The sequence below is a fragment of the Nicotiana tabacum genome, chromosome 21, assembly GCF_000715075.1.
Source record: "Nicotiana tabacum cultivar K326 chromosome 21, ASM71507v2, whole genome shotgun sequence".
In the NCBI taxonomy this organism is placed as follows: Eukaryota; Viridiplantae; Streptophyta; class Magnoliopsida; order Solanales; family Solanaceae; genus Nicotiana; species Nicotiana tabacum.
In genome coordinates, this window is record NC_134100.1 from 77,876,833 (window position 1) to 77,903,861 (window position 27,029).

At 42.0% G+C, this 27,029-nt stretch overlaps 1 protein-coding gene across 1 annotated transcript; it reads left to right on the top strand.

Annotated features, from left to right (window-relative positions):
* Positions 1-245: 245 nt before the first annotated feature.
* Positions 246-2,253, top strand: LOC107824401 (glutathione S-transferase U25). Its single transcript, XM_016651147.2, has 2 exons — positions 246-775; positions 1,708-2,253. Exons 1-2 carry the CDS (start codon positions 461-463, stop codon positions 2,041-2,043), a joined length of 651 nt encoding a protein of 216 aa, XP_016506633.1. The 5' UTR covers positions 246-460; the 3' UTR covers positions 2,044-2,253.
* The last annotated feature ends 24,776 nt before the right edge of the window (positions 2,254-27,029 follow it).

A 27,029-nucleotide genomic window follows, 5' to 3' on the forward strand; every position in this document is an offset into this window, starting at 1 on the left:
CCAAAAATATTGAACCTGGTTAACTCTAGCCTTATTTTATGTCAAAAGTCATATTTTCTTCAAACTTTTACGTAAAAATTTTCCGAAAAACGACACGGACTACACACGCAATTTAATAAACATTAAATGAAGCTATAGGAGGTTTCAGACCACTAAAATTAAGGTTAATACTCAAAACGACTTATCGAGTTGTCACAATATTACTTTTTTCTGGTATATATCAATTCATCTTCAAACCCCTAAAATAGGGAAAATATAAAAGGGAATCTCCTTCTCCCTATCTCTCTCAATTAAATGGTAAGTCCCTTCCCTCTCGATAAGGAGTGATGTTTATTGACTTTTGGCACCACAAAAGAACCAGAAAGTCTCATGTCTTCGCAGCAATTCAACTATATTTTGTAATTCCTATCCTCTTACAAAGTCTTCTATTATACCACAATATCTTTAACTTTCAACAGACATGGCAGAAGAAGTGATCCTTTTAGATTACTGGCCTAGTCCATTCGGAACAAGGGCAAGAATTGTACTTGCTGAAAAGGGAATCAGCTACATCCACAAGTTCGAGGACTTGCCCAATAAAAGTCCTTTGCTTCTGAAAATGAACCCGGTTCATCAGAAGGTGCCAGTTCTTGTTCATAAGGATAAACCTGTTTGTGAATCAGATACCATTATTCAGTATATTGATGAAGTCTGGAATCAGAGTATTCCCTTATTGCCCTCTGAACCCCACCAGAGATATATGGCTAGGTTTTTGGTTGACTTCATCAACAAGAAGGTCAGGACTTCTTACAATTTTAATTTTACCCTTGTAAATTTTTTAGAGTACTTTTATCTATATTTTGTACTCCTACTGTCTTTCATATTGTCGGGCGTTATTTACTGGTTATTATTATTATTATTATTTTTATCTATTTTCTGGTTCTTATGATACAGTTATTATTTATATGGTTTCTGTTGACAGTAATGATATACTGTCTCTTTTCGTTTTCTTGAGTCGAGGGTCTATCGGAAACAAGGGGTAAGGTGTGTGTACACACTACCCTCCCCAGATTGCACTTGTGTAATTTTACTGAGTTATTGTTGTTGTTCTACTCCTACTGCCACATTTTATGTGATATTTTTTGCTTTTCGAGATTTAAATTTTTTAATATTGATCATGCATTTGGAGATAGAATTTTTCAATTTTTTAAGATAAAATTTACATATTTGGAAACTATATAAAAGGTACTATAAGTCACTATAATTAATAATTCCAAATATATATAAAGCATATGAAAAAATTACATCAAAGAATAATTCGTTTTACTCTCGAAATCCAAATACCTTCACATAAATTGGGACAGAAGGAGTACTTCATAGTATTAGATCAAGATGAACTTAATTAGTGATGGTCAGTAAAGATTTATATAGCTGACTCAACTTGCTTAGAGTCGAGGCATAGTAGTTATCGCAATAATGTATCTTAACCAATTATAACAAATTACTTATTCTTAAAATTTACCAAATTATGCTCTGTCATAAATAGTTGCATGTTGTTATAAGACACGCTTTAACATAATAATGTAAAAAACAAAACTATACATAGTAAACGTACAAAAGTTAAAAGTCTATTTGAAGTAGCAAAAAGTATAAAGAAAAATGATGAGAAGGTCTTATAGTACAAAGCTTGTAAGCATTTTGATATTTTTTAATCTAATGGTAATTTAGGTATACGAGTCAAGTATAAAGGTATGGATGGGGGCAACAGAAGAGCAAGAAAATGGCAAGAAAGAACTTGTGGAGTGGTGTAAGTTGTTAGAAGCAGAGCTTGGAAACAAACTTTACTTTGGAGGAGATGTCTTTGGATTTGTAGACATAGCCCTTGTTCCCTTCTACAACTGGTTTATTGTTTTCAAGAAATTTGCTAACTTCAACTTAGAAACAGAATGTCCAAAGCTGGTGATGTGGGGCAACAGATGTTTGAACAGAGATTCTGTATCAAAGTCTCTTCCTACTTCAGAACAAGTCTATCAAGCCTATTTGGAATTCAAGAGAGGCTGGTGACATTATAACTTTTCTCTCGTCCAAAACGTTTATATTGGTTCATTCTAGTTTTTTAAGTTGTCTTGGAACATCAATTGCGAAAGAAAAAAAACCAAGAAAATAGATATTTTCATTCATCTCAACTTGTGCGTATCACAATTATTACATCGTGGACCTGCTATGTATCTTTCCCGTTTGGATTATCTTAAAAAACTGATTTTTCTGCAGAAATAACTTTTAAGTCAAAAAATAATAAATTGGGTTTGCTCAGCTTCTTTCCTCTGGCTTGTTTAAGCAGTTTTTGTTGGGTTTTTCTTTAAAGGGTGTGAATTGAAAATTGAAGAGACACCTTTTGAATTGCACTCTCCATCTGACCCTTCCTTTGTCTATAAATGTAGAGTCTTGGCCTCATTTTTTATACATGAAAAAACTGAAAACTTCTCCCTCTTTTCTACATTGTTGCATTATTTTTCCAAATAAATAAAGTGTCAAGTGTGATTTGCTTTGTTCGTTGAAGTTCTGTAATTTCGATTGCCAGTATTACAAATTAGTTTTCCGTTCTATCCTGTAAGGAAGTAATCCATAACCTTAGGCAACAATGACGAGATTAAATTCCTTAAGGACACATAAGCAACTTGTGACCTCGAAAATTATTATGTTTTATTTTATTGAATTAATGTTTCTTTGCTTCTGTAATTTTCTGAGTTTGAACACAGTTTACTAACAATCTTAATGAATTTAAGTTATTTTTGGATGGCTGTTAGAGAGGAGAACCAGAGCGAAAATCTTTTTCTGTGATTAATGAACAAGCAGTATTTTTGAAATGTGGCCGAGAGTTCCTGGCACATGTGGGGGTCGGGCCGCATGAATGATGGTGAATTATGACACAACCTATTTCTTAGAAAAGCGAGAATTGATGCGTTGTTGTTTCTTGTACATCTTTTTGTTGCATTTTGCTGGTATATGATGTGGCAAAGTTGTACCAAATGTTGTATGGCCATGAAATTTGACAGCAATGATCTTGGCCACTCGGTCAACTAATAGAGCAAATTTATCTTGTTTTAGAATTTTCTGCTATAAAATACATATATGTTAAGCATATGAATTGTTTGAAGATTACCATAATGATGTTACCTACTGCCATGTGTTGCTTTGGCATAATGAAATTACCAATTAGGAGGAAGGCATGTCAAATAGTTGCCTTGAAGTAAGAATCACTGGTTATAAACATTTCAGTAATTTGAAGACGTGACAAATATGAAGGCATTGGGTAGGCGACACGTTGTTATACTTGTTGTCAAGAATGACAAATTTGGATCAATTAAAAATGTGGTGGCTTCTTTTTAGTGTTTGACGCAGTCGTTGCTATCGATACGGCGAGGAGCCAAGGATCACCAAATGCCATTTATACAGGGAGAGATTTAGCCAATTGTTTAAATACGGGAAATTTATTCTCTCCAAATTTGACAAAACGGTGCGGCCGATCATCAAGTTTTCTCAAATTTTATTTTGATGAATCATTAGATTCTATATAAACTTGACAAAACTACAGATTATATCCATTTATAAGTAACTTATTACAAAAATTGATCAATTTATAAAATATTACTAATATTAGCCAATTAGTTATTTGTAGTAATTTTTTTTTTGCTTTCTTTTGATACCAAATCAGTCCAAATCACCTCGATTTTGAACTCGATTTAAACTACGAATATTGATACCAAATCAGTCCAAATCATCTCCAATCTTTCTCAAATTTTGTATATTGACTCATATATATGTTTCCAATTAATTTCAACCATACCCATGGAAAAATATCCTTTTTACTTAGATTTTTGAAATCTTGTATTTTTTTTTTTTTGTGTTTCATCACCTTGTTTCCTACCTCATACGTGAAATTTCCTTTCCGTCTTGCATCTAATGTTGTTGATCACGATTAAAATATGGAAGTAGATCTTTGTGTGTGATTCTTGGAGAGAAAGTGTAACGACCCGACCGGTCGTTTCGAGAGTTATAGCTCCGTTTTTCCCATTTCTGCTTTCTTTTGTGCTTTTCAGCTATATTATGATATATCGGGTTAGTTGGTTCGGGCCCGGAGTGGTTTCAGAGTGAATTGAGATACTTAGTCTGTTATTTAGAACCTTAAGTTGGAAAAGTCAACCAGATGTTGACTTATGTGTAAACGATCTCGGATTTGAATTTTGATGGTTCTGTTAGCTCAGTTAGGTGATTTTGGACTTGGGAGCGCATTCGGAATGTGATTTGGAGGTCCGTAGTGGAATTAGGCTTGAATTGACGAAAATTGAAAATTTAGCGATTTCGGTCGGCAGTGGAAAATTTGATATCGGGGTCGGAATAGATTTCCGGAAGTTGGAGTAGGTTCGTTGTGTCATTTGTGACATGTGTGTAAAATTTGAGGTCATTCGGACGTGGTTTGATAGGTTTCGGCATCGTTGGTGGAATTCAGAAATTTAGAAGTTCTTAGGCTTGATTCCAAGGGTAATTTGGTGTTTTGAGTGATTCGAAGGTTCGACTAAGTTCGTATGATGTTATGGGACGTGTTGGTATGTTTGGTTGAGGTCCCGAGGGTCTCGGGTGAGTTTCGGGTGGTTAACGGACCAATTATGACCTTTGAGAGATAACTGATCTGCTGTTTTTTTTTTGCTGTTGCTGGTTTCCTCTTACGCATTCGCGAGGTAGGTCTCGCGTTCGCGAAGAGTATCTGGAGATTGAGGAAGAATTGTTCTTCACGTTCGCGAAGTAAGGGACGCATTCGCGAAAGCTTAGGAGTAGAGTGCATCGCGGACGCGAGGTGAGTAATGCGTTCGCGAGAAGAGAAAGGGGCAGCTGGGGACCCCATTCATTTGGTCTACGTGTTCACGAGGGTGAGGTCGCGTCCGCGAAGAGAAAGTTTAGTAAAGGTTCGCGTTCGCGTAGAAGGGATTTCTGGGAAGCGGCAGTTGTGCTTCGCGAATGCGAGGGTACTTCCGCATTCGCGAAGAAGGAAATCTGGGCAGCAGTGTTAAATTTCAAAATCGGGGGTTTGAACCCATTTTTCATGCTAGAGACCACGGATTTAGACGAACTTTGAAGGGATTTTCAGGGAGTTGATTGGGTAAGTATTTCTCACTTGATTTTGGTTATATTCCACGATTATATCTTGATTTTTATCATCTAAATTGTGATTTGGGGTGAAAAACACTGGGGAAAAAGTGGAAGAGTTCTTGATATGGAATTTTAAGGTTTTCAAGGAATTTTTTTGTCGGATTTTGGTAAATTTGGTATGACTAGACTCGTGAGTGAATGATTTTTCGTGTTTTGTGACTTTTGTCGGATTCCGAGACGTGGGCCCGGGGGCCGGGTTTGAGCCAATTTCAGATTTTGAGCCTAATTTAGTAATTTTCTTGTGGAATGGATTCCTTTAGCATATATTAATGGTATTGTACTTCTTATGGCTAGATTCGGGACGCTCGGAGGCCAATTCGAGAGGCAAGGGCATTGCGGAGTAGAGATTCGCTCGGATTGAGGTAAGTAACGGTTGTAATTCTAGTCCTGAGGGTATGAAACCCCGAATTTTTGTGTCATGTGACTATTTGGAGTTGACGCACATGCTAGGAGACGGGTGTGTGGGCGCACACCATTGGGAATTTGTGACTTGGTCTGTCCCATAGCAACTGTAAAGTTGAACAACCTGTTGTAGCTATATGCTCTTTATGTGCTTTAGAAAGATTTACTGTAAATCATGCTAGATACTATGTCTAGGCCTTATGCCAGTATTGTTTGGACCCTTAGAGGTCGTTTCTTGCTGTCCTCTCACTGCTTTAGTTGATATCCCGTACTCAGTTATGTTCATGTATTCTTACATCATAGCCCAATCTCTGTCATTCTATTTGTTGCATCATGTTAATGTTGTTTGGGCTGATTTCTTTAATTTCTGAGAGCCAAAGAGACTGGAGAGGTTTATGACTGAGTGAGGCCAAAGGCCTGTTTGTGAGGTATTGTATCTTAGCATGTGAGTTGTCCGTGCGGATTATGATATGATATTATAGCACGTGAGTTGTTCATGTAGATTATAGCGCTTGGGATGTAGGATCCCCTCCGGAGTCTGAACACCCCCTGTGAGCGCAAGTACCTACTGAGTGTGAGTGCCGAGCGCTAAGCGATTGTGAGTCTTGAGCGAGTGTGAGGTTGGAGTTATTGGGAGGACTGAGTGATGTTAGCCCGAGGGGCAGTACATGATTTCATCATCCATGCTCATAGTTGCTTTGAGTCCTTGTTTGAGAACTTTTGAAGATATTTCTGATTGTCTTACTTGAACTTGATTTAAACAAACTGATTTGACTTAAACTTGGTTGCATAGCATCCCGCACTTTACTAAATTCTTGTGATATGAACGGTACTTGAATTTAGCTCGTCACTACTTCTCAGCCTTTATTTATTTATGTTACTTACTGAGTTGGTGTACTCACGTTACTCCCTGCACCTTATGTGCAGATCCAGGCTTTTTTGGTCACCGTAGCGGCTGCTGATATTCCGGTAGCTAATAATTAGAGTTAGCAAGGTAGCTGCCCGGCGATCGCAGCCCTGTTTTCTCCTTCTTTATCTCCCCCTTAGTTGTATTTTGGATATTTCCCAGACTAAGTTAGTCTTATTGTTGTCGAACTAGTTTTTAATAGTTGCTCATGACTCAGTGACACCCCGATGTTTGGGGCTTTTCATTCCGCATTTCTATTTTGAGTTCAACCCTTGTTTCTTTTATGAAATTCTGCTATACAAGACGCCTTTTGGCATATATTTGAATGAATTGTTGTAGTATTGTGGGAGTCAACTGGCCTAGTACCATCGATAGGCGCTATCACGACAAGTTTGAGTTTAGGGTCGTGAAAAGTTGGTATCAGAGCCTAGGTTACATAGGTCTCACGAGTCATGAGTGGGTTTAGTAGAGTCTTGTGGATCGGTACAGAGACGTCTGTACTTATCTTCGAGAGGTTGCGAAACCTTTTGGAAATCTAACATTCTTGAATTCTTGTCGTGCAAATCTTTTGATTCTGGTAACTAAACTTCTGTTGTTTCATTCTCTCACAGATGGTGAGGACTCGTACTACCGGTCAGGATGGACAACCACCAGTACCACCATCCAGGGCCGCGAGAGGCCGAACTCGCGGTAGAGGCCGCGGTAGGGGCAGAGGTGCAGCCCGCACAATAGCTGGGGCAGTACCTGCAGACCCACCAGTTGCCCCAGATCAGGATCAGATTCCAGTTGTTGATACACCAGCTCAGGCACCACCTGTTCCTATTGTGATTCCAGGCCTTCAGGAGGCCCTAGCTTAGATTCTGGTAGCGTGTACCGGCCTTGCTCAGGAGGTCTCTATCTCGACGGCCGCATCCACTTCTCAGGCCGGGGGAGGCACTTAGACTCTTGCCACTCGCACACCCGAGCAGGTTGTTCAGGGACTCCAGACAACTGGGACACCACGAGCCCAGCCAGTTGTAGATGCTCAGGACTATGTAGTTCCTGCTATGCCTGAGGATGATCAACGTAGGTTGGAGATGTTTGGGAAACTCCAGCCTCCACCTTTCAGTGGCACAAAGAGAGAGGATGCCCAGGACTTCTTGGACAGGTGTCAGAGGATACTCCGTACAACTGGTATTCTGGAGACTTGTGGGATCTCATTCACTACTTTTCAGTTTTCTGGGGCTGCACTCAGATGGTGGGAGACTTACGAGAGGCGTAGGCTTGTTGGCGCAGCACGCCTTACTTGGCAGCAGTTCTCCGTGGTCATTTTGGAGAAGTTCGTGCCTCAGTCCCGCAGAGAGGAGCTATGCAGATAGTTTGAGCAGTTTCGCCAGGGTGATATGTCTGTGACGCAATATGAGATGTGATTCTCAGAGTTGGCCCATCATGCTATCTGGTTGGTTCCCACAGACAGGGAGAGGATCTTGAGGTTTATAGATGGTCTCACTTTTCAGCTACGGTTCCTTATAACCAGAGAGAGGGTTTCTGGTGCTACTTTTGATTTGGTTGTCGACATTGATCGGCAGATTGAGATGGTTCGCGGTCAGGAGAGGATTGAGAGTGAGGCCTCGAGGACATGGAGGATTAAACGGTGCTCCTTCTGGGGGTCAATTCCAGCATGATAGAGGTTGTCATTTCAGACAGGCTCAGTCAGCTCGGCCAGTTCACCGTGGTGCATTATCGGGCCATGGTTCTCACAGTTCACATCAGGGCCACTCATCACTCAGTGCCTTTCCAGCCCAGAGTTCGTCCTATGCTCCATCAGTTCAGGGCTCCTCTATGCCAGGTTCTTCTACTAGTTATCCCGGTGCTCGGGGATCCCTTCAGTTCTCGCCACCAACACCGGGGAGTTGTTTTGAGTGTGGGGAGTTAGGGCATATGTGGAGGCAGTGTACTCGTCGTCATAGAGGTCTATCTCAGCAGAGGATTCAGCCTTCGACTTCAGCACCGGTTACTTCACCACCCGCCCAGTCAGCTCGGGGTGGAGGTCAGTCAACTAGGGGCGCCCTAGAGGGGGAGGCAGATCACGTGGTGGCTAGGCCCGTTTCTATGCCTCCATGCCAGACCCGATGCTATTGCGTTATATGCTATGATTACAGGTATTGTCTCAGTTTGTCACAGAGATGCCTCTATATTATTTTACCCTGGCTCCACTTATTCATATATTTCCTCGTATTTCGCTCATTTTCTGGATATGCCCCGTGAGTTTTTAGTTTCATCTGTTCATGTATCTACTCCTGTGGGCGATACTATTATTGTGGACCGCATATATCGGTTATGTGTGGTAACTATTGAGGTTTTGGAGACCCGAGTAGACCTTTTGCTGCATAGTATGGTTGACTTTGATTTGATATTGGGTATGGATTGGTTATGGATTGGTTATCTCCATGTCATGCTGTTCTAGATTTTCACGCTAAGACTGTGACGTTGGTGATGCCAGGATTTCTGAGGGTTGGGTGGAGCGGTTCTATAGATTATGTACCTAGTAGGGTAATTTCATATTTGTAGGCTCAACGTATGGTTGAGAAAGGCTGCCTATCTTATTTGGTCTTTGTGAGGGATGTTAGTGCAAAGACTCCTGCCATTGATTATGTTCCGGTGGTACGTGATTTTCCAGATGTGTTTCCTGCAGACCTGCCGGGCATGCCGCCTGACAGGGATATTGACTTTGGTATTGATTTGGTGCCGGGCACTCAGCCCATTTATATTTCACCGTATCGTATGGCACCAGCGGAGTTAAAGGAACAACTTGAGGAACTCCTTTATAAGGGGTTTATTCATCCTAGTGTGTCACCTTAGGGTGCACCAATTCTATTTATAAAGAAGAAGGATGGTTCCATGAGGATGTGCATTGATTACATGCAGTTGAACATGGTCACAGTCAAGAGCAAGTATCCTTTGCCTCGTATTGATGATTTATTTGACCATCTTTAGGGAGCGAGGGTGTTCTCCAAGATTGATTTGAGGTTCGGGTATCACCAGCTGAAGTTTCGGGGTTTGGATATTCTTAAGACAACTTTCAGGACCCGATATAGGCATTATGAGTTCTTAGTGATTCTTTTGGGCTGACCAATGCCCCGATAGCGTTCATGCATTTGATGAACAGTGTATTCCAGCCCTATTTGGACTCATTCGTTATTGTATTCATTGATGACATCCTGGTGTACTCTCGTAGCCAGGAGGAGCATGTTCAACATCTGAGGATTGTATTACAGATATTGAGAGAGGAAAAGCTTTATGCAAAGTTCTCCAAGTGTGAGTTTTAGCTAGGTTCAGTAGCATTCTTGGGGCACGTGGTGTCCGGTGAGGGTATTCAGGTGGATCCGAAGAAGATAGAGGCGGTGCAGAGTTGTCCTACACCGTCCTCAGCCACGGAGATTAGGAGCTTCCTTGGTTTGGCGGGCTATTACCGTCGCTTTGTGGAGGGATTTTCATCTATTGCATCGCCCTTGACCAAATTGACCCAAAAGGGTGCTCCATTCAGGTGGTCGGATGTGTGTGAGTAGAGCTTTCAGAAGCTCAAGACTGCTTTGACCACAACTCCAGTGTTGGTTCTGCCATTACCTTCAGGTTCTTACACTGTGTATTGTGATGCGTCGAGGGTAGGTATTGGAAGTGTTCTGATGGAGGAGGGTAGGGTGATTGCCTATGCCTCGCGCCAGTTGAAGACCTATGAGAAGAACTATTATGTCCATGATCTTGAGTTAGCAGCCATTATTCACGCCTTGAAGATTTGACGTCATTATTTGTATGGGGTTCATTGAGAGATCTATACTGATCACCGGAGTTTGCAGCATCTGTTTAAGCAGAAGGATCTTAATTTGCATCAGCGGAGATGGTTAGAGCTTCTCAAGGACTATGATATCACTATTTTGTACCATCCGGGGAAGGCCAATGTGGTGGCCGATGCCTTGAGTCGCAGGGTGCAGAGTTTGAGGAGTTTAGCGTATCTTCCAGCAGCAGAGAGACCCTTGGCATTGGATGTTCAGGCCCTAGCAGGCTAGCTTGCCAGATTGGATATTTCGTAGCTGAGTCGGGTATTGTCTTGTATGGTCTACATGTCTTCTCTTTATGACCATGTCAGGGAGCGTCAGTATGATGACCCCCACCTGCCCGTTCTTCAGGACAGGGTTCAGCGAGGTGATTCCAGAGATGTGACTATTGGTGATGATGAAGTGTTGAGGATGCAGGGTCGGATATGTGTGCCCAACATAGATGGGCTTCGGGAGTTGATTCTTGAGGAGGCCCACAGCTCGCGGTACTCCATCCATCTGGGTACCGCAAAGATGTACCAGGTGGCTTGCTTCAGAGGTTAGAGATCCCAGAGTGGAAGTGGGAGTAGATCACTATGGACTTTGTAGTTAGGCTCCCACGGACTTCGAGGAAGTTCGATGCTATTTGGGTTATTGTGGATCGGCTGACCAAGTCCGCGCACTTCATTCCAGTTGGCACTACTTACTCTTCAGAGCGGTTGGCTGAGATTTACATCCGAGAGATTGTTCGCCTGCATGGTGTCCCAGTTTCCATCATTTCCATTCAGATGGCTCCGTACGAGGCTTTATATCGGAGGAGGTGTAGATCTCCAGTAGGATGGTTTGAGCCGGGTGAGGCTAGGCTCTTGGGTACAGACTTGGTCCAAGATGCATTAGATAAGGTGAAATCGATTCAGGAGGGGCTTCACACATCGCAGTCTAGGTAGAAGAGCTACGCGGACAGGAAGGTCCGTGACGTGTCTTTTATGGTTGGGGAGAAGGTTTTGCTGAAGGTATCACCCATGAAGGGTGTTATGAGGTTTGGGAAGAGGGGCAAGTTGAGCCTCCGGTTTATTGGGCCTTTTGAGGTGCTTCAGAGGATAGGGGAGGTGGCTTATAAGCTTGCCTTGCCACCCAGCTTGTCGAGTGTGCATCCAGTATTTCATGTTTCCATGCTCCGGAAGTATGTTAGTGATCCGTCCCATGTTTTGGACTTCAGCACGGTTCAGTTGGAGGGTGATATGACTTATGATGTGGAGCCGTTGGCCATTTTGGATCGACATATTCATAAGTTGAGGTCAAAGGATATAGCTTCAGTGAAAGTGCAGTGGAGAGGTCAGCCTGTGGAGGAGGCCATCTGGGAGACCGAGCGGGAGATGCGGAGCACATATCCATACCTATTTGAGACTCCAGGTATGTTTCTAGACCCGTTCGAGGACGAACGATTGTTTAAGAGGGGGAGGATGTAACGACCCGACCGGCTGTTTCGAGAGTTATAGCCCCATTTTCCCCATTTCTGCTTCCTTTTGTGCTTTTCAGCTATATTATGATATATCGGGTTAGTTATTTCGGGCCCGGAGTGGTTTCAGAGTGAATTGAGACACTTAATCTCTTATTTAGAACCTTAAGTTGGAAACATTAATCGGATGTTGACTTATGTGTAAACGATCTCAGATTTAAATTTTGGTGGTTTTGTTAGCTCTGTTAGGTAATTTTGTACTTAGGAGCGCGTTCGGAATATGATTTGGAGGTCCGTAGTGGAATTAGGCTTGAATTGGTGAAAGTTGGAAATTTGGTGATTTCGATCGGCAGTGAAATATTTGCTATCTGGGTCGGAATAGATTTTCGGAAGTTGGAGTAGGTTTGTGGTGTTATTTGTGATCTGTGTGTAAAATTTGAGGTCATTCGGACGTGGTCTGATAGGTTTCAACATCATTGGTGGAATTCGGAAGTTTAGAAGTTCTTAGGCTTGAATCCGGGAGTAATTTGGTGTTTTGATGTTGTTTTAAGTGATTCGAAGGTTCGACTAGGTACGTATGATGTTATGGGATGTGTTGGTATGTTTGGTTGAGGAGTAGTGGGTCTCGGGTGAGTTTCGGGTGGTTAACAGACCAATTATGGCCTTTGAGAGATAACTGATCTGCTGGTTTATTTTTGCTGTTGCTGGTTTCCTCTTATGCGTTTGCGAGGTAGGTCTCACGTTCGCAAAGAGTATCTGGAGATTTATGAAGAATTGTTCTTCGCGTTCGCGAAGTAAGTGCCAAAGTCGACCCATCGTCGCTACTTCTTCAAGGTTAGACTGGATACTTACTGGGTACATGTTATTTATGTACTCACGCTACACTTCTGCACTTAAATGTGCAGGATCTGAGGCAGGTGCATCTAGATATCAGTCCGGTGCACGCACTTGATTACCACTTCGAGGCTTCACGGTGAGTTGCCTTCTGAGCCCGTTTTGTCAGGAGGTCATGGGACATATGCTACGGTTCATGGTTTCTATGACCCAGGCTGGTTTATTTCCAGCAGACCCAGCCACATCTCAAGCGGGAGGGGGAGCACATACCCCTACTTCTCAGGCTCCAGGACATGTGACTTTCGTATATCAGACCCCGGGTGCACTACCTGTGGGCGGTGCTCAGCCAGTTGCAGAAGCGACACCTAATCCTAGACCAACTGCGGTAGGTGAGTCGCAGAAGCTATTGGATATATGGACTAGGCTACACCCTCCTGTCTTCGAAAGTGAGTGACATGAGGATCCCGAGGACTTCATTGATTGGTGCAGGGACATACTGCACAACATGAGGATATTGGAATCCCACGGGGTGGATTTCACTACTTTCCAGCTCGAGGGCAGGGCCCGTAGGAGGTAGCGGTCTTATCTTCTTGGCAGGATGGCAGGTTCTCCTCCCATGACTTGGGACCAGCTTACGCGCCTATTCTTGAACAGGTATATTCCACCCTCTCATAGGGAAGAGTTGCGGTTTCAGTTTGAGCAGCTCCAGAAGGGCTAGATGCTAGTGACCGATTATGAGGCGAGATTCTCTCATTTGTCTCACCATGCACTTATGATATTTCCTACTGAGGAGGAGCGAGTGAGAAGGTTTGTAGCGGGGTTGCACTCAGGTATTCAAGCTACTATGGCCCGAGAGGTTGAGATGGGGACTTCTTACCAGCTAGTACTAGAGATAGCTCGGAGGATTGAGGGTTATCGTCAGAGAGGTAAAGAACATATGTAGAGAGACAAGAGGGTCCGTTATTCTGGGGAGTTTAGAGGTGCCCCGACAGGGGGCCGAGGCATGTTTGGGAGGGGTTAGTTCAGTAGGCCCACATATCCAGCACAACTACCTCCTCGGGGTGCTCCGGCAAGACCCTATTTCAGTGCCATACCAGAGAGTTCATACCATCCACCGGCTATTCAGGGTTCTTCCAGTGGGTACTCAGGCCATCAGGGTTCTTCCAGCGCCTACATTAGCACCATGCCGGAGAGTTCATATCGCTCACCTGCCATTCAGGATTCTTCCAGTGGGTAATCGGGCCATCAAGGTCATACTTCACGACAGTAGATCACCATTTTGGGAGGTTGCTTCGAGCGCGAGGATTTAGTCATATGCGGAGATTCTACCCCAGGCTTCAGGGCAAGGTAGTGCAGCTGGGCCAGCAGCCCATCATTACAGCAACAACTGTTCGACTGCCCAGAGGCGGAGGATAGGCGGGTAGGGCCCGTCCTAGAGGTGAAGGTCATGCAGGTGGAGGACAGCCAGCTGCAACCCAGACAGGTGGGGGCGCCGGCCAGTCGGTGCCCCAGCGAGGTTCTATGCTTTTCCGGACAGACTAGATGCAGTGGCCTAAAATGCCGTGATTACATGTATTATTTCTGTTTGCGGTAGGGATGCTTCGGTATTATTTGATCCAGGGTCTACCTTTTCATATGTTTCATCTCTGTTTGCTCATTTCATGGATATTCCTCGTGAATCGTTGGGCACTCCTATTTATTTATCCACTCATGTGGGCGATTCTGTTGTTGTGGATCAGATCTATCGGTCCTGTGTGGTCACATTCTGTGGATACGAGACTAGAGATGATCTTCTGTTGGTTGATATGACCGACTTTGAGGTCATCCTGGGCATGGACTGGCTATCCCCATATCACGCCATCCTTGATTGCCATGCCAAGATTGTTACCTTGGCGATGCCAGAGTTGCCTAGATTGGAGTGGAAGGGTTCATCTGTTAGTGCATCTAGTCGGGTTATCTCTTTTCTGAAGGCTCGACATATGGTCGAGAAGGGTTGTTTGGCTTATCTAGCTTATGTTCGGGATACTAGTGCAGAGACCCCATTAATTGATTTGGTGCCAGTAGTCCGGGAGTTTTCCGATGTGTTTCCTTCTGATCCTCCAGGCATGCCACCAGACCGTGATATCGATTTCTGTATTGATTTGGCTCCAGTTACCCAGCCTATATCTATCCCAACGTACTGCATGGCTCCGAAAGAGTTGAAGGATTTGAAGGAACAACTTGAGGAGTTCCTAGCAAAGGGGTTCGTCAGACCAAGTGTATCTCCTTGGGGTACGCCAGTCTTATTTGTGAAGAAGGAAGATGGGACTATGCGGATGTGCATTGATTACCTCCTATTAAATAAGGTCACCATCAAGAATAAGTACCCGTTGCCACGTATTGATGATTTGTTTGACCAGTTGCAGGGTGCTAGTGTGTTCTCTAAGATCGACTTGAGATCGGGGCACCATCAGTTAAAGATTCGGGACTCGGATGTTCCGAAGATTGCTTTCCGTACTAGATATGGCCATTATGAGTTTCTAGTGATGTCCTTCGGCTTGACTAACGCCCCAGCGGCGTTTATGGATTTGATGAACAGGGTGTTCAAGCCATATATTGATTCGGTTATCATTGTCTTCATTGATAACATTTTGATCTACTCCCGTAGCATGGAGGAGCACAGGCAACATTTGAGAGTGGTACTTCAGAAGTTGAGGGAACAGAAACTATATGCTAAGTTCTCCAAGTGTGAGTTTTGTCTAGATTCCATAGCATTCTTGGGGCATGTTGTATCAGGCGAGGGTATTAAGGTGGATCCCAAGAAGATTGAGGCATTTCAGAGTTGGCCTCGTCCTTCTACGGCGACTGAGATCAGGAGCTTCTTGGGGTTAGCAGGTTATTATCGCCGATTTATGGAGGGCTTCTCATCTATTGCAGCACCTTTGACTAGATTGACCTAGAAGGGTGTTCCGTTCCATTGGTCCGATGATTGTGAGGTGAGCTTCTAGAAGCTCAAGACAGCTTTGACTACAACACCAGTTCTAGTGTTACCTTCCGACTCAGGGATGTATACTGTGTATTGCGACGCTTCACACATTGGTTTGGGTTGTGTATTGATGCAGGAGGGGCGAGTTATTGCATATGTTTCACGTCAACGGAAGCCCATGAGAAGAATTATCCTGTGCACGATTTGGAGTTGGCTGCGATTGTTCATGCTCTTAAGATTTGGAGGCATTATCTTTATGGGGTGTCCTGTGAGGTTTACACTGATCACCGCAGCTTGCAGCATTTATTTAAACAAAGGGATCTCAATTTGAGGTAGCGCAGATGGCTTGAGTTACAGAAGGATTATGAAATCACCATTCTTTATCATCCGGGCAAGGCGAATGTAGTCGCAGATGCCTTGAGCAGAAAGGTAGGGAGTGTGGGTAGCTTGGCCTTCATTTCAGCAGAGGAGCGACCACTAGCGTTGGACATTCAGTCCTTAGCTAACAAACTTTTGAGGTTGGATATTTCAGAGCCCATCTGAGTTCTTGCATGCATCGTTGCCCAGTCTTCACTATTGGAGCAGATCAAGGCTCGACAGCTTGATGATCCACACTTGTTGTTCCTCAGAGAGACGGTACTACAGGGTGGTGCCAAAGAGGTTACTATCGGCGAAGATGGTGTTCTGCGACTCCAGGGTCGTCTATGTGTTCCTAATGTCGATGGCTTGAGGGAGAGGATTTTAGAGGAGGCACATGGTTCTCGATATTCCATTCACCCAAGTGCTACGAAAATGTATTGCGACCTGAGGCAACATAATTGGTGGTGGAAGATGAAGAAGGACATAGTAGAGTATGTTGCGAGGTGTCTAAATTTCCAGCAGGTTAAGTATGAGCACCAGAGGCCAGATGGCCTACTCCAGCAGATGACTATACCTGAGTGGAAGTGGGAGCCATTACTATAGATTTAGTAGTTGGGTTGCCGCGAACCTTGCAGAAGTTCGATGCAGTTTGGGTCATTGTTGACAGATTGACCAAGTCGGCACACTTCATTCCGATTGTGACTACATATACTTCAGAGAGGTTGGCCCATATTTATATTCAGGAGATAGTTCGGTTGCACGGTGTTCCAACTTCCATCACATCAGATAGAGGCCTTCAGTTTACTTCACATTTCTGGAGAGCACTACAGAGTAAATTGGGGACCCGTGTAGAGCTCGGCACAACCTTTCATCCGCAGACTGACGGGTAGTCAGAGCGACAGTTCAGATTTTGGAGGATATGCTCAGGGCATGTGTGATTGACTTTGGAGGTCAGTGGGATCGTTTCTTGTCTTTGGCCGAGTTTGCTTATAACAACAATTATCAGTCTAGCATCGACATGGCTCCATTTAAGGCTTTATATGGTCGGCGATGTCGTTATCCCATCGGGTGGTTTGAGCCCAGCGAGGCTAGGTTATATGGTACTGATTTGGTGAAAGATGACTTGGAAAAGGTAAAGTTGATTGATGAGCGACTTCTCACAGCATAGTCCAGACAAAAGAGTTACGTAGATCAGAGGGTGCGTGATTTATCATTTATGGTGGGCGAGAAGGTTCTCTTGAAAGTCTTGCCGATGAACGGGATTATGAGATTCGGGAAGAAGGGCAAGTTGAGACCAAGATTTATAGGCCCATTTGAGGTGTTAAGACGAGTTGAGGAGGTTGCTTATGAGCTTGCCTTACCTCCCAGTCTATCGGGAGTTCATCCGGTTTTTCACGTGTCTATGATCCGGAGGTATTATGCCGAATTGTCACATGTGTTGGACTTCAAAACGATTTAGTTAGATGAGAGCCTGGGTTAAGAGGAGGAGCCAGTTGCCATTATGGATAAGCACTCGCCAGTTGAGGTCCAAGAATATTTCTACTGTAAAAATCCAGTGGAGGGGCCAACCAGGGGGAAGCGACTTGAGAGGCCTAGGAAGACATGCAGAGCATATATCCACACTTATTCAGCACTCCAGGTATGATTCTAAACCCGTTCGAGGACGAACGTTTGTTTAAGAGGTGGAGAATGTAACGACCCGACCAGTCATTTTGCTTTCTAGGACCTCGTTCCCTTAAATAAGACTTCTCGTACGTTCTTTTACTGTTTTATGACTTTCAAGGATGGTTAGTTCGGGATTTGGAAGGGTTAGGATTAAAATCGGAACACTTGGCTCTTTAAGTTGGCCTTAAAAGGCTAAGTTTGACTTCGGTCAATATTTTGAGTAAACGACCTCGGAATCGGGATTTGACGATTCCAATAGGTTCGTATAATGATTTCAGACTTGGGCGTATGCTCTGGTCGGGTTTTAGATGACCCGGGAACGTTTCAGCACCTAATAGTGAAAGTTGGCATTTTGGGTGAATTTCATGAGTTTGGATTGAAGTGGATCTTTACATTATAAACGTCCATTTGGGATTCCGAGCCTGGGAATAGCTCTTTATGGTGATTCTGGACTTAGGGGCGCCTCCGGAAGTGGATTTGTAGGTCCGTAGGTCGTTTCGGGGTCATTTGGCAAAAAATAGAAATTTGAAGTTTTTGAAAAGTTTGACCGAGGGTGAACTTTTTGATATCGGGTTTGTATTCTGGTTACGGAAGATGGAGTTAGTTAGTAATGTCATTTAAGACTTTCACACAAAATTTGGCGTCATTCCGAGTTGATTTGAAACGAATCGGACGAGCAGAAGTATTTTTAGAAGTTTTTGAGTTCTTCAGTTAATCCATGTGTTTTGGCGTCTGATTCGTGGTTTTTGATATTATTTCAGTGCTTCGATCGATCGAGAAAGTTTGTATGATGTTGTTAGACTTGTGTGGGTATTTGGTGTGGAGCACCGAGTGCTCAAGTGAGTTTCGGACGCTCAGGAGGATGAGAAAAACTTCAGTTTTTTCTGGTGTTTCTTGGCAGCTGTTGCAGGTCTCGCAAATGCGAGAATTTGTTTGCATTTGCGAGGAAGGCTACGCAATTTCGAAGAATCCTTACCTGGGCAGTGTTTGCATTTGCGACACTTTGGTCGAATTTGCGATCTCAACAGTGTTCGTATTTGCGACTCCTTCGTCGCATTTGCGACCTTGGCAGTTGAAGCGTAAGTTCGCATTTGCGAACTAGGTGACGCAAATGCGACATCTGAGACCTGGGCACAACTCTATTAAATGTGGAACTTAGGCCATTTAGCTCATTTTCTTTCATATCTTGGGCAATTTTTGGAGCTCTTGGAAGGGGGTTTTCACCTAGCACTTTGAGTTAAGTAATTTCTGCCCAACATGAGTTAAATGCATAGATTAACATGTAAAAATTGGTGAAAGCAAGGTTTTATATGAAAAACCTAGGTTTTGGATAAAAATGGGATTTGACCACGAAATTGATTATGGAATTTAGTGAAAATCATATATTTGAGTTCATGAGGTTATGGGTATCAATTTTCTTCGAAAATTTCCGAAATCCGGGCATGTGTGCTCGTGGGTGAATTTTGGGAAAATTTTCAATTGGGGTTGGGTAATCGCTTTAATAGTTAGAATATGAACTTTTGAGCCTATATTGACTATTTTATATAACATTTGGCGAGTTTCGAGTCATTTTGGCACCAAATTGAGGGTTTGAGCACAAATCTTGGATCGAAAGTAGGCTTAAGACAAGATAAGTCTCTTTTCTAACCATGTAAGAGGGAATTAACCCCATAGCTGAATTGAATTAAATTGTGCTTCTATTTGTGGGGGCTACGTATGCACGAGGTGATGAGATTCCGTACGTAGCTACTAATTATGCTATTATCCGGGTAGTCTAGGACCCATACCATGCTATACTTACAATGTTTGTACCCTGCTTGTTAACTTAATTACTTAGGTCTTTTGAAACCTCATAAAAGAATTAAATTTCACTTACTTGAAGTTGTGAATGGAACACTTGACTGTTATTGAGAATTTGTATTTTCCGAAAAATATTTTCTATTTGTGGAGCGTGCCGAACGCCTCGGTAGCAGATAGATGCATCTATGGTTCGTGTCGTTCGACCTTTGACAATGCACAATTTAAATATTATGTTGGATCGGGCCATACGACCTCGGCATAATTTATGCATGATAAATCTTTGGAACCAATTATAATTGATATCGCTTTTTTGGCTTGAGATATAATTTGTTAAATGATGGAAAAATAAATTTGGGACTTAATATTGGTGAAAGGATTATTTACTGTTTCATGTTATTGGGTTTTCAGTATTCTTCTTGTAATCCATGCTTAATTAAAATTTTGACATATTATTGTTAGCCCATAGTAAGTGTCAAAGTCGACCCCTCATCACTACTTCTTTGAAGTTAGACTGGATACTTACTGGGTACATGTTATTTATGTACTCACGCTACACTTCTGTACTTAAATGTGCAGGATCTGAGGCAGGTGCATCTGGATATCAGTCTAACGCGCGCACTTGATTACTATTTCGAGGCTTCACGGTGAGCTGCCTTCTGAGCCCATTCTGCAGTAGCCAGAGTCTTTCTTTTGATTGTATTTTTCTGTCTATTTCATTTCAGACAGTAGACTGGTATTCTTTTGTATATTCTACGAGATGCTCATATACTTGTGATACCAGGTTTTGGCACACACTAGTAGACTTGCAGTTTTGGTTTTATTCTATGATTAAGATTGCATAGAATTGCTTTCGCGTTATTTATTTTAGATCTTCTATTTCTCAAATTCTTTTTAAATTAAATAAAGTTTATTTACTTGGAAAAGAATTTGTTAAAAAGAGGAAATCACGTGACTAGTTCATAATTGGCTTGCCTAGCGGTGGCGTTATGTGCCATCACGACCTATTATGAAATTGGGTCGTGATTATATAATATTATATTCTGTTATTTATTAATACATTCAAATATATACCTTATACAATATATCTATATCACTATGTAAATAGTATACAATATACCATATATCAGTTACATGCAATAGTGCAAAAAGATAGTATATTATTACTCAATGAACATAGACACATATGTTGTAATCTCTCACCTATTTTTAATAAAATCCAAAGGATGTCTTTTAAGAGATGATTCATTGTATTTGAGTTGTAGTAAATTTGATTAGGCTAGATTTTAGGAATTTACAGATATTTTAAGAAATAGTTGGTTGTAGTCAATTCAATTAAGCTTAAATTTAGGAAATGATGAAGATTTCATTAAATTTGTTAAAATTTTGGGATTCTTATTAAATGATTTTCGTAGAGAGAGAAGAGACTTTTTAAGCTGAATAATTATTAATTGTATAAAATGTTGTACAAAACGTAAATCAAATAATAGTTGTAGATAATGTAATATACTCTAACAGAAGTTGTATTTACGAATATTTGCTATATAAGGAAACTACCTTGCTAACCCCAATGATCAGCTACAGGAATATCAGCAGCCGCTATCGTGACCAAAAATGCCTGGATCTGCACACAAGGTGCAGGGAGTAACGTGAGTAACACCAACTTAGTAAGTAACAAAAATAAATAAAGGTTGAGAAGTAGTGACGAGCTAAATGCAAGTACCGTTCATATCACAAAAATTTAGTAAAGTGCGGCATGCTTTGTAACTAGAGTTTAAGTCAAATCAGCATGTTTAAATCAAGTTCAAGTAAATCAATTAGAAATATCTTTCAATAACTCTCAAACAAGGACTCAAAGCAACTATGAGTATGGATGATGAAATCATATACTCCCCCTCGGGCTAACATCAATCAGTCCTCCCAATCACTCCAACCTCACAATCACTCATGCATCACCATCACTCATGCCTCACGATCGCTCAACATTCGGCACTCACACTTGCACTCAGTAGGTACCTGCGCTCACTAGGGTGTTCAAACTCTGGAGGGGCTCCTACATCCCAAGCGCTATAATCTGCACGGATAACTTACGTGAAGCATGGACAATTCACGTGCTATAATATCATATCAGAATCTGCACGGACAACTCACGTGATAAGGTACAATATCTCACAAACAGGGCCCCGGCCTCACTCAGTCATAAACCTCTCCAGTCTCTCGGGCTCTCAAAAATCAAAGAAATCAGCCCAAACAACATTAACATGATGCAGCAAATAGAATAACAGAGACTGAGCTATGATGTAAGAATGCATGAACATGACTGAGTACGGGATATCAACTAAAGCAGTGAGAGGACAACAAGAAACGACCTTTAAGGGTCCAAACAATACTGGCATAAGGCCTAGACATGGTATCTAGCATAATTTACAGTAAATCTTTCTAAAGCACATAAAGAGCATATAGTACAACAGGTTGTTCAACTTTACAGTTGCTGCGGGATAGACCAAATCACAAATCTCCAATGGTTCGCGCCCACACGCCTTTCACCTAGCATGTGCGTAAACTCCAAATAGTCATATGACATAAAAATTTGGGGTTTCATACCCTCAGGACTAGATTTACAACCGTTACTTACCTCAATCCTAGCAAATCTCTACTCCGCAATGCCCTTGCCTCTCGAATCGGCCTCCGAGTGTCCTGAATCTAGCCACAAGCAGTACAATACCATTAATATATGCTAAAGGAATCCATTCCACAAGAAAACTATTAAATTAGACTCAAAACCCGAAATTGGCTCAAACCTGGCCCCCGGGCCCACGTCTCGGAATCCGATAAAAGTCACAAAACCTGAAAGCTCATTCACTCTCGAGTCTAGTTATACCAAATTTACCAAAATCCGACAACAAAATCCCCTTCAAAACCTCAAAATTCCATTTTAAGAACTCTTCCACTTTTCCCCCAATTTTCACCCCAAATCACAATTTAGATGATAAAAATCAAGATATAATCGTGGAATTTAACCAAAACCAAGTGAGAAACACTTACCCCAATCAGCTCCCTGAATATCCCTTCAAAAATTGCCTAAATTCGTGGTCTCTAGCTCAAAATATGAAAAATGGGTTCAAACCCCCGAAATTGAAATTTAACACTGCTGCCCAGATTTCCTTCTTCGCGAATGCGGAAGTACCCTCGCGTTCGCGAAGCACAATTGCCTCTACCCAGAAATCTCTTCTATTTGAACGCGATCTACCACTCGTGAACGCGAACCATTACTGAACCTTCTCTTCGCGAACGAGACCTCACCCTCGCGAATGCGTAGACCAAATGAATGGGGTCCCCACTACTTCGCGAACACGTTACTCATATCGCGTCTGCGATGCACTCTACTCCTAAACCTTCGCGAACACGTCTGTTGCTTTGCGAACGCAAAGAACAATTCTTCCTCAATCTCCAGATACTCTTCGCGAACGCAAGACCTACTTTGCGAACGCGTAAGAGGAAACCAACAACAACAAAAACCAGCAGATCAACTATCTCTCAAAGGCCATAATTGGTCAGTCAACCACCCGAAACTCACCCGAGACCCTCGGGACCTCAACCAATCATACCAAAATGTCCCATAACATCATACAAACTTAGTCGAACCTTCGAATCACTCAAACCAATATCAAAACATCAAATTACCCCCGGATTCATGCCTAAGAACTTCTAAACTTCCGAATTTCACCAACGATGCCAAAACCTACCAGATCACGTCCGAATGACCTCAAATTTTTACATACACGTCACAAATGATATCACGAACCTAATCCAATTTCCGAAAATCCATTCCGACCCTGATATCAAATTTTTCACTGCCGACCAAAATCGCCAAATTTCCAACTTTCGCCAATTCATGCCTAATTCCACTACGGACCTCCAAATCACATTCCGAACGCACTTCCAAAATCACCTAACGGAGCTAATGGAACCATCAAAATTCAAATACGAGATCATTTACACATAAGTCAATATTCGATTGACTTTTCCAACTTAAGGTTCTAAATAAGAAACTAAGTGTCCCAATTCACACAGAAACCACTCCGGGACCGAACCAACTAACCCGATATATCATAATATAGATGAAAAGCATAAAAAGAAGCAGAAATGGGGAAAATAGGACTATAACTCTCGAAACGACCGGCCATGTCGCTACAAATACAATCTATCCCAAAACCGGGGGCGTCATCGAGTACATGAGCATCTATACCAGGAAAAGTCTAATAGAATGTCTAAGGGATAAGAACTGAAATACGATAAAGATAATTAAGGAGGGCCAAGTCCTACGAACACCATGCAGCTACCTCTCTAGTCTCCGGGATCAGCTGCTCAAATATCAACACCCGCTATGATCAGGAACACCTGGATCTGCACACGAAGTGCAGGGTGTAGCGTGAGTACAACCAACTCAGTAAGTAACAATAATAAATAAGGAACTGAAAGATAGTGACGAGCTATGCAGTTATAGTTCATTATCATTAATCTCAATAAGAAAGTAGATCTGCTTTCAAATTCGGCAGTTTAAGTTAAATCAATTTATAAATGCCAATTTCGAGAAAAATCCTGATACAATATCCCTCAGAAGTTTCAAAACAACTACATATTACAACTATGTGCAACAACAATAGAAGCAAATACTGCCTCTCAGGGCAACAATCACTCAATCTTTCTCAATAGCTCATCACTCGGCTCTCAACCTCAACACTCACCCTCAATAGGTACATGCGCTCACTAGGGTGTACAGACTCCGGAGGGGCTAATTCAGCCCAAGCACTATATCGCTACGGCGTGCAGCACAATCATATAAGTAGCCATAAGGTTCGTTGCGGCGTGCAACCCGATCCATATATATATATATATATATATATATATATATATATATATATATATATATATACAGCCCTAAGGCTCATTGCGGCATGCAACCCGATCCTTATATACATCCCTAAGGCTCGTTGCGACGTGCAACCCGATCCATATGTACATATTTCTCACATCTCGGAACTCAGGACCTAACTCAATCACCAACCTCTCTAATCTCTCGGGCTCTCAGAAATCATAAAAATCAGCCCAAACAAAGATAATAAAATGTATCAGCAAGAAACAAGAAGAGACTGAGATATGGTACACAAGTTAACCGTGACTGAGTACAGAACAATAATTAGCAATTAATGCAATGAGTAACTCTGTGGGTCCCAACAATGTAGTCACATAGCCTAAGCATGACTCCTAACATAATTTGTAGTCAAATTTCTATAACACAGGGAGAGCATATAGATAACAACAAGTTATTCAACTTTACAGTTCCACGGAATGGACCAAGTCATAATTCCTTCGGTGCACGCCCACACGCCCGTCACCTAGCATGTGCGTCACCACCAAACAATCATATAACAATAAAATGCGGGGTTTCATACTCTTAGGACCAGATCTAAAACTGTTACTTACCTCAAACTGCGCAAAACTCTACTCCAAAATGCCTTTGCCTCTCGTAACGGCCTCCAAACGTCCCGAATCTAGCCACAACCAATACAATACAATCAATACGGCTAAAGGAATTAATTCCATAAGAAAAATATGAATTATAAGCCAAAATCCGAAGTTGGCTCAAAACCGGCCCTGGCCCATGTCTCGAAATCCGACAAAAGTCACAAAACCAGAAAGCCCATTCACTCCCGAGTCTAACCATACCAAATTTATCAAAATCCGACATCAAATGGTCATTCAAATCCCCAAAAATTCATTCTCCAAATCCCTAGCCTCAAACCCCCAAATTTCACCTCAACACCACAAAATCTAAGTGGGAACAACAATGGGGAAACAAGATTATTGATAAAAAACGAGTACAAGAAGTTTACCTCAAAAATCCCCTCGAAAATCCTCTCCAAAACCTCCCAAGTCCGAGTTCAAAATGTTGAAATGAGACTAAAATCGCGAACCCTTGTTTTTAAACATTCTGCCCAGGCTTTTCGCACCTGCGACCACTTATCCGCACCTGTGGGACCGCTTCTGCGAAAACCACTTAAGTCACTGGGATCGCACCTGTGCTCCAGGTCTCGCACCTGCAGAGGCACTTCTGCGGCCCTTTGTCCGCTTCTGCGGAAACAACCAAACCTTCAAACTTTGCACATGCGTCCTTCTCGCCGCATCTGCGTCCTCGCAGGTGCGGAAGGAATATCGCACCTACGACCACTGCCTTCTCTACCTAGCCCGCTTTTGCGTCTCTCTTCCCGCTTATGCGGGCTCGCACCTGCGGTGCTCACTCTGTAGGTGCGGTTACACCAGTAGCAGCAATACTTCAGCTGCTTCACCAACTCAAAACCAAGTCCGTTAACCACCCGAAATCAAGCCGAGGCCCTTGGGACCTCAACCAAACATATGAACAAGTCCTGAATCACGATACAAACTTAGTTGAATCCTCAATTCACCTCAAACAATATCAAAAACACGAATTGCATATGGATTCAAGCCTAATGAACTTTGAATTTTTCAAATTCTACAAACGACGTCGAAACCTATAAAATCTAGTTCGATTGACCTCAAATTTTGCACACAAGTCACAAATGACACCACGAACCTACTCTATCTTTTAGAATTGGAATCCGACCCCGATATCAAAAAGTTCACTCCCGGTCAAACTTTCTAAAATTCCAACTTTCATCGTTTAAAGACTTATTCTACTACGGACCTCCAAATCACAATCCGGATGCGCTCCTAAGTCCAAAATTACCTAACGGAGCTAACAGAACAATCAAAATTCAAATCCGAGGTTGTTTACACATAAGTCAACATCCAGTTAACTTTTTCAACTTAAGCTCTCCATTATGAGACTAAGTATCTCAATTCATTCCGAAACCTCTCCGGACCTGAACCAACTAACCCGATAAGTCATATAACAGCTGTAAAGCACAAATGGTGTAGAAAATAGGGGAACGAGACTACAACTCTTGAAATGACCGGCCGGGTCGTTACATATTTATATGTTGTAAAATCGATTAATTGGTATATTATTTGATAGTATGCATGAAATTATGTGAAAGAATTATGTAACATATTTTATATGAAGATGATATTTATATGGATATACATATGTTAGTTTGATAAGAATAACATATCAAACTGTTGAAAAGTTTAGGGGTTATAATGGTTTAGTTAGAAGACCATTTGAAAAGAAATTATAGTACATAAATTTTCTACCCTTATTTTAGAGATGAAAATCTTCGTGATTTTCTATTGCTGCTTCGAGATTAAAATCTGCGTAATATTTTACTTGTTCATTGAGGTTAAAGTTTTCGTGACTTTCTACTCATTTTAGAGATTAAAATCTTTGTGATTTTTTACTTTAATTTAATATTCGGTTTGAAGATTAAAACTTCACAGTTTATTAATTTTGGTTGTGTCAGATTGGTTTGAAGATTAAAAACTTTACCGTTTATTAATTCTGACTCTGTAGTGACACAAATAACAGTTCATGTGGTTGGATCTACAAAGTTACAAGGGTGGTGAATATAAATCTCATTTTGAATAAATATATTTGAAAACTAATATTATTCATCAAACAATTGCCCCTTACTCGTCATAATTCAATGGAATTACGAAAGAAAAAAAGAAGGTAAAAAA

Bases quoted from the DNA above. Each gene is read 5' to 3' on its own strand.
- LOC107824401 (XM_016651147.2), top strand. From the start codon at position 461: ATGGCAGAAGAAGTGATCCTTTTAGATTACTGGCCTAGTCCATTCGGA. The intron at 776-1,707 runs GTCAGGACTTCT...ATGGTAATTTAG, and splicing joins TTGACTTCATCAACAAGAAG to GTATACGAGTCAAGTATAAA.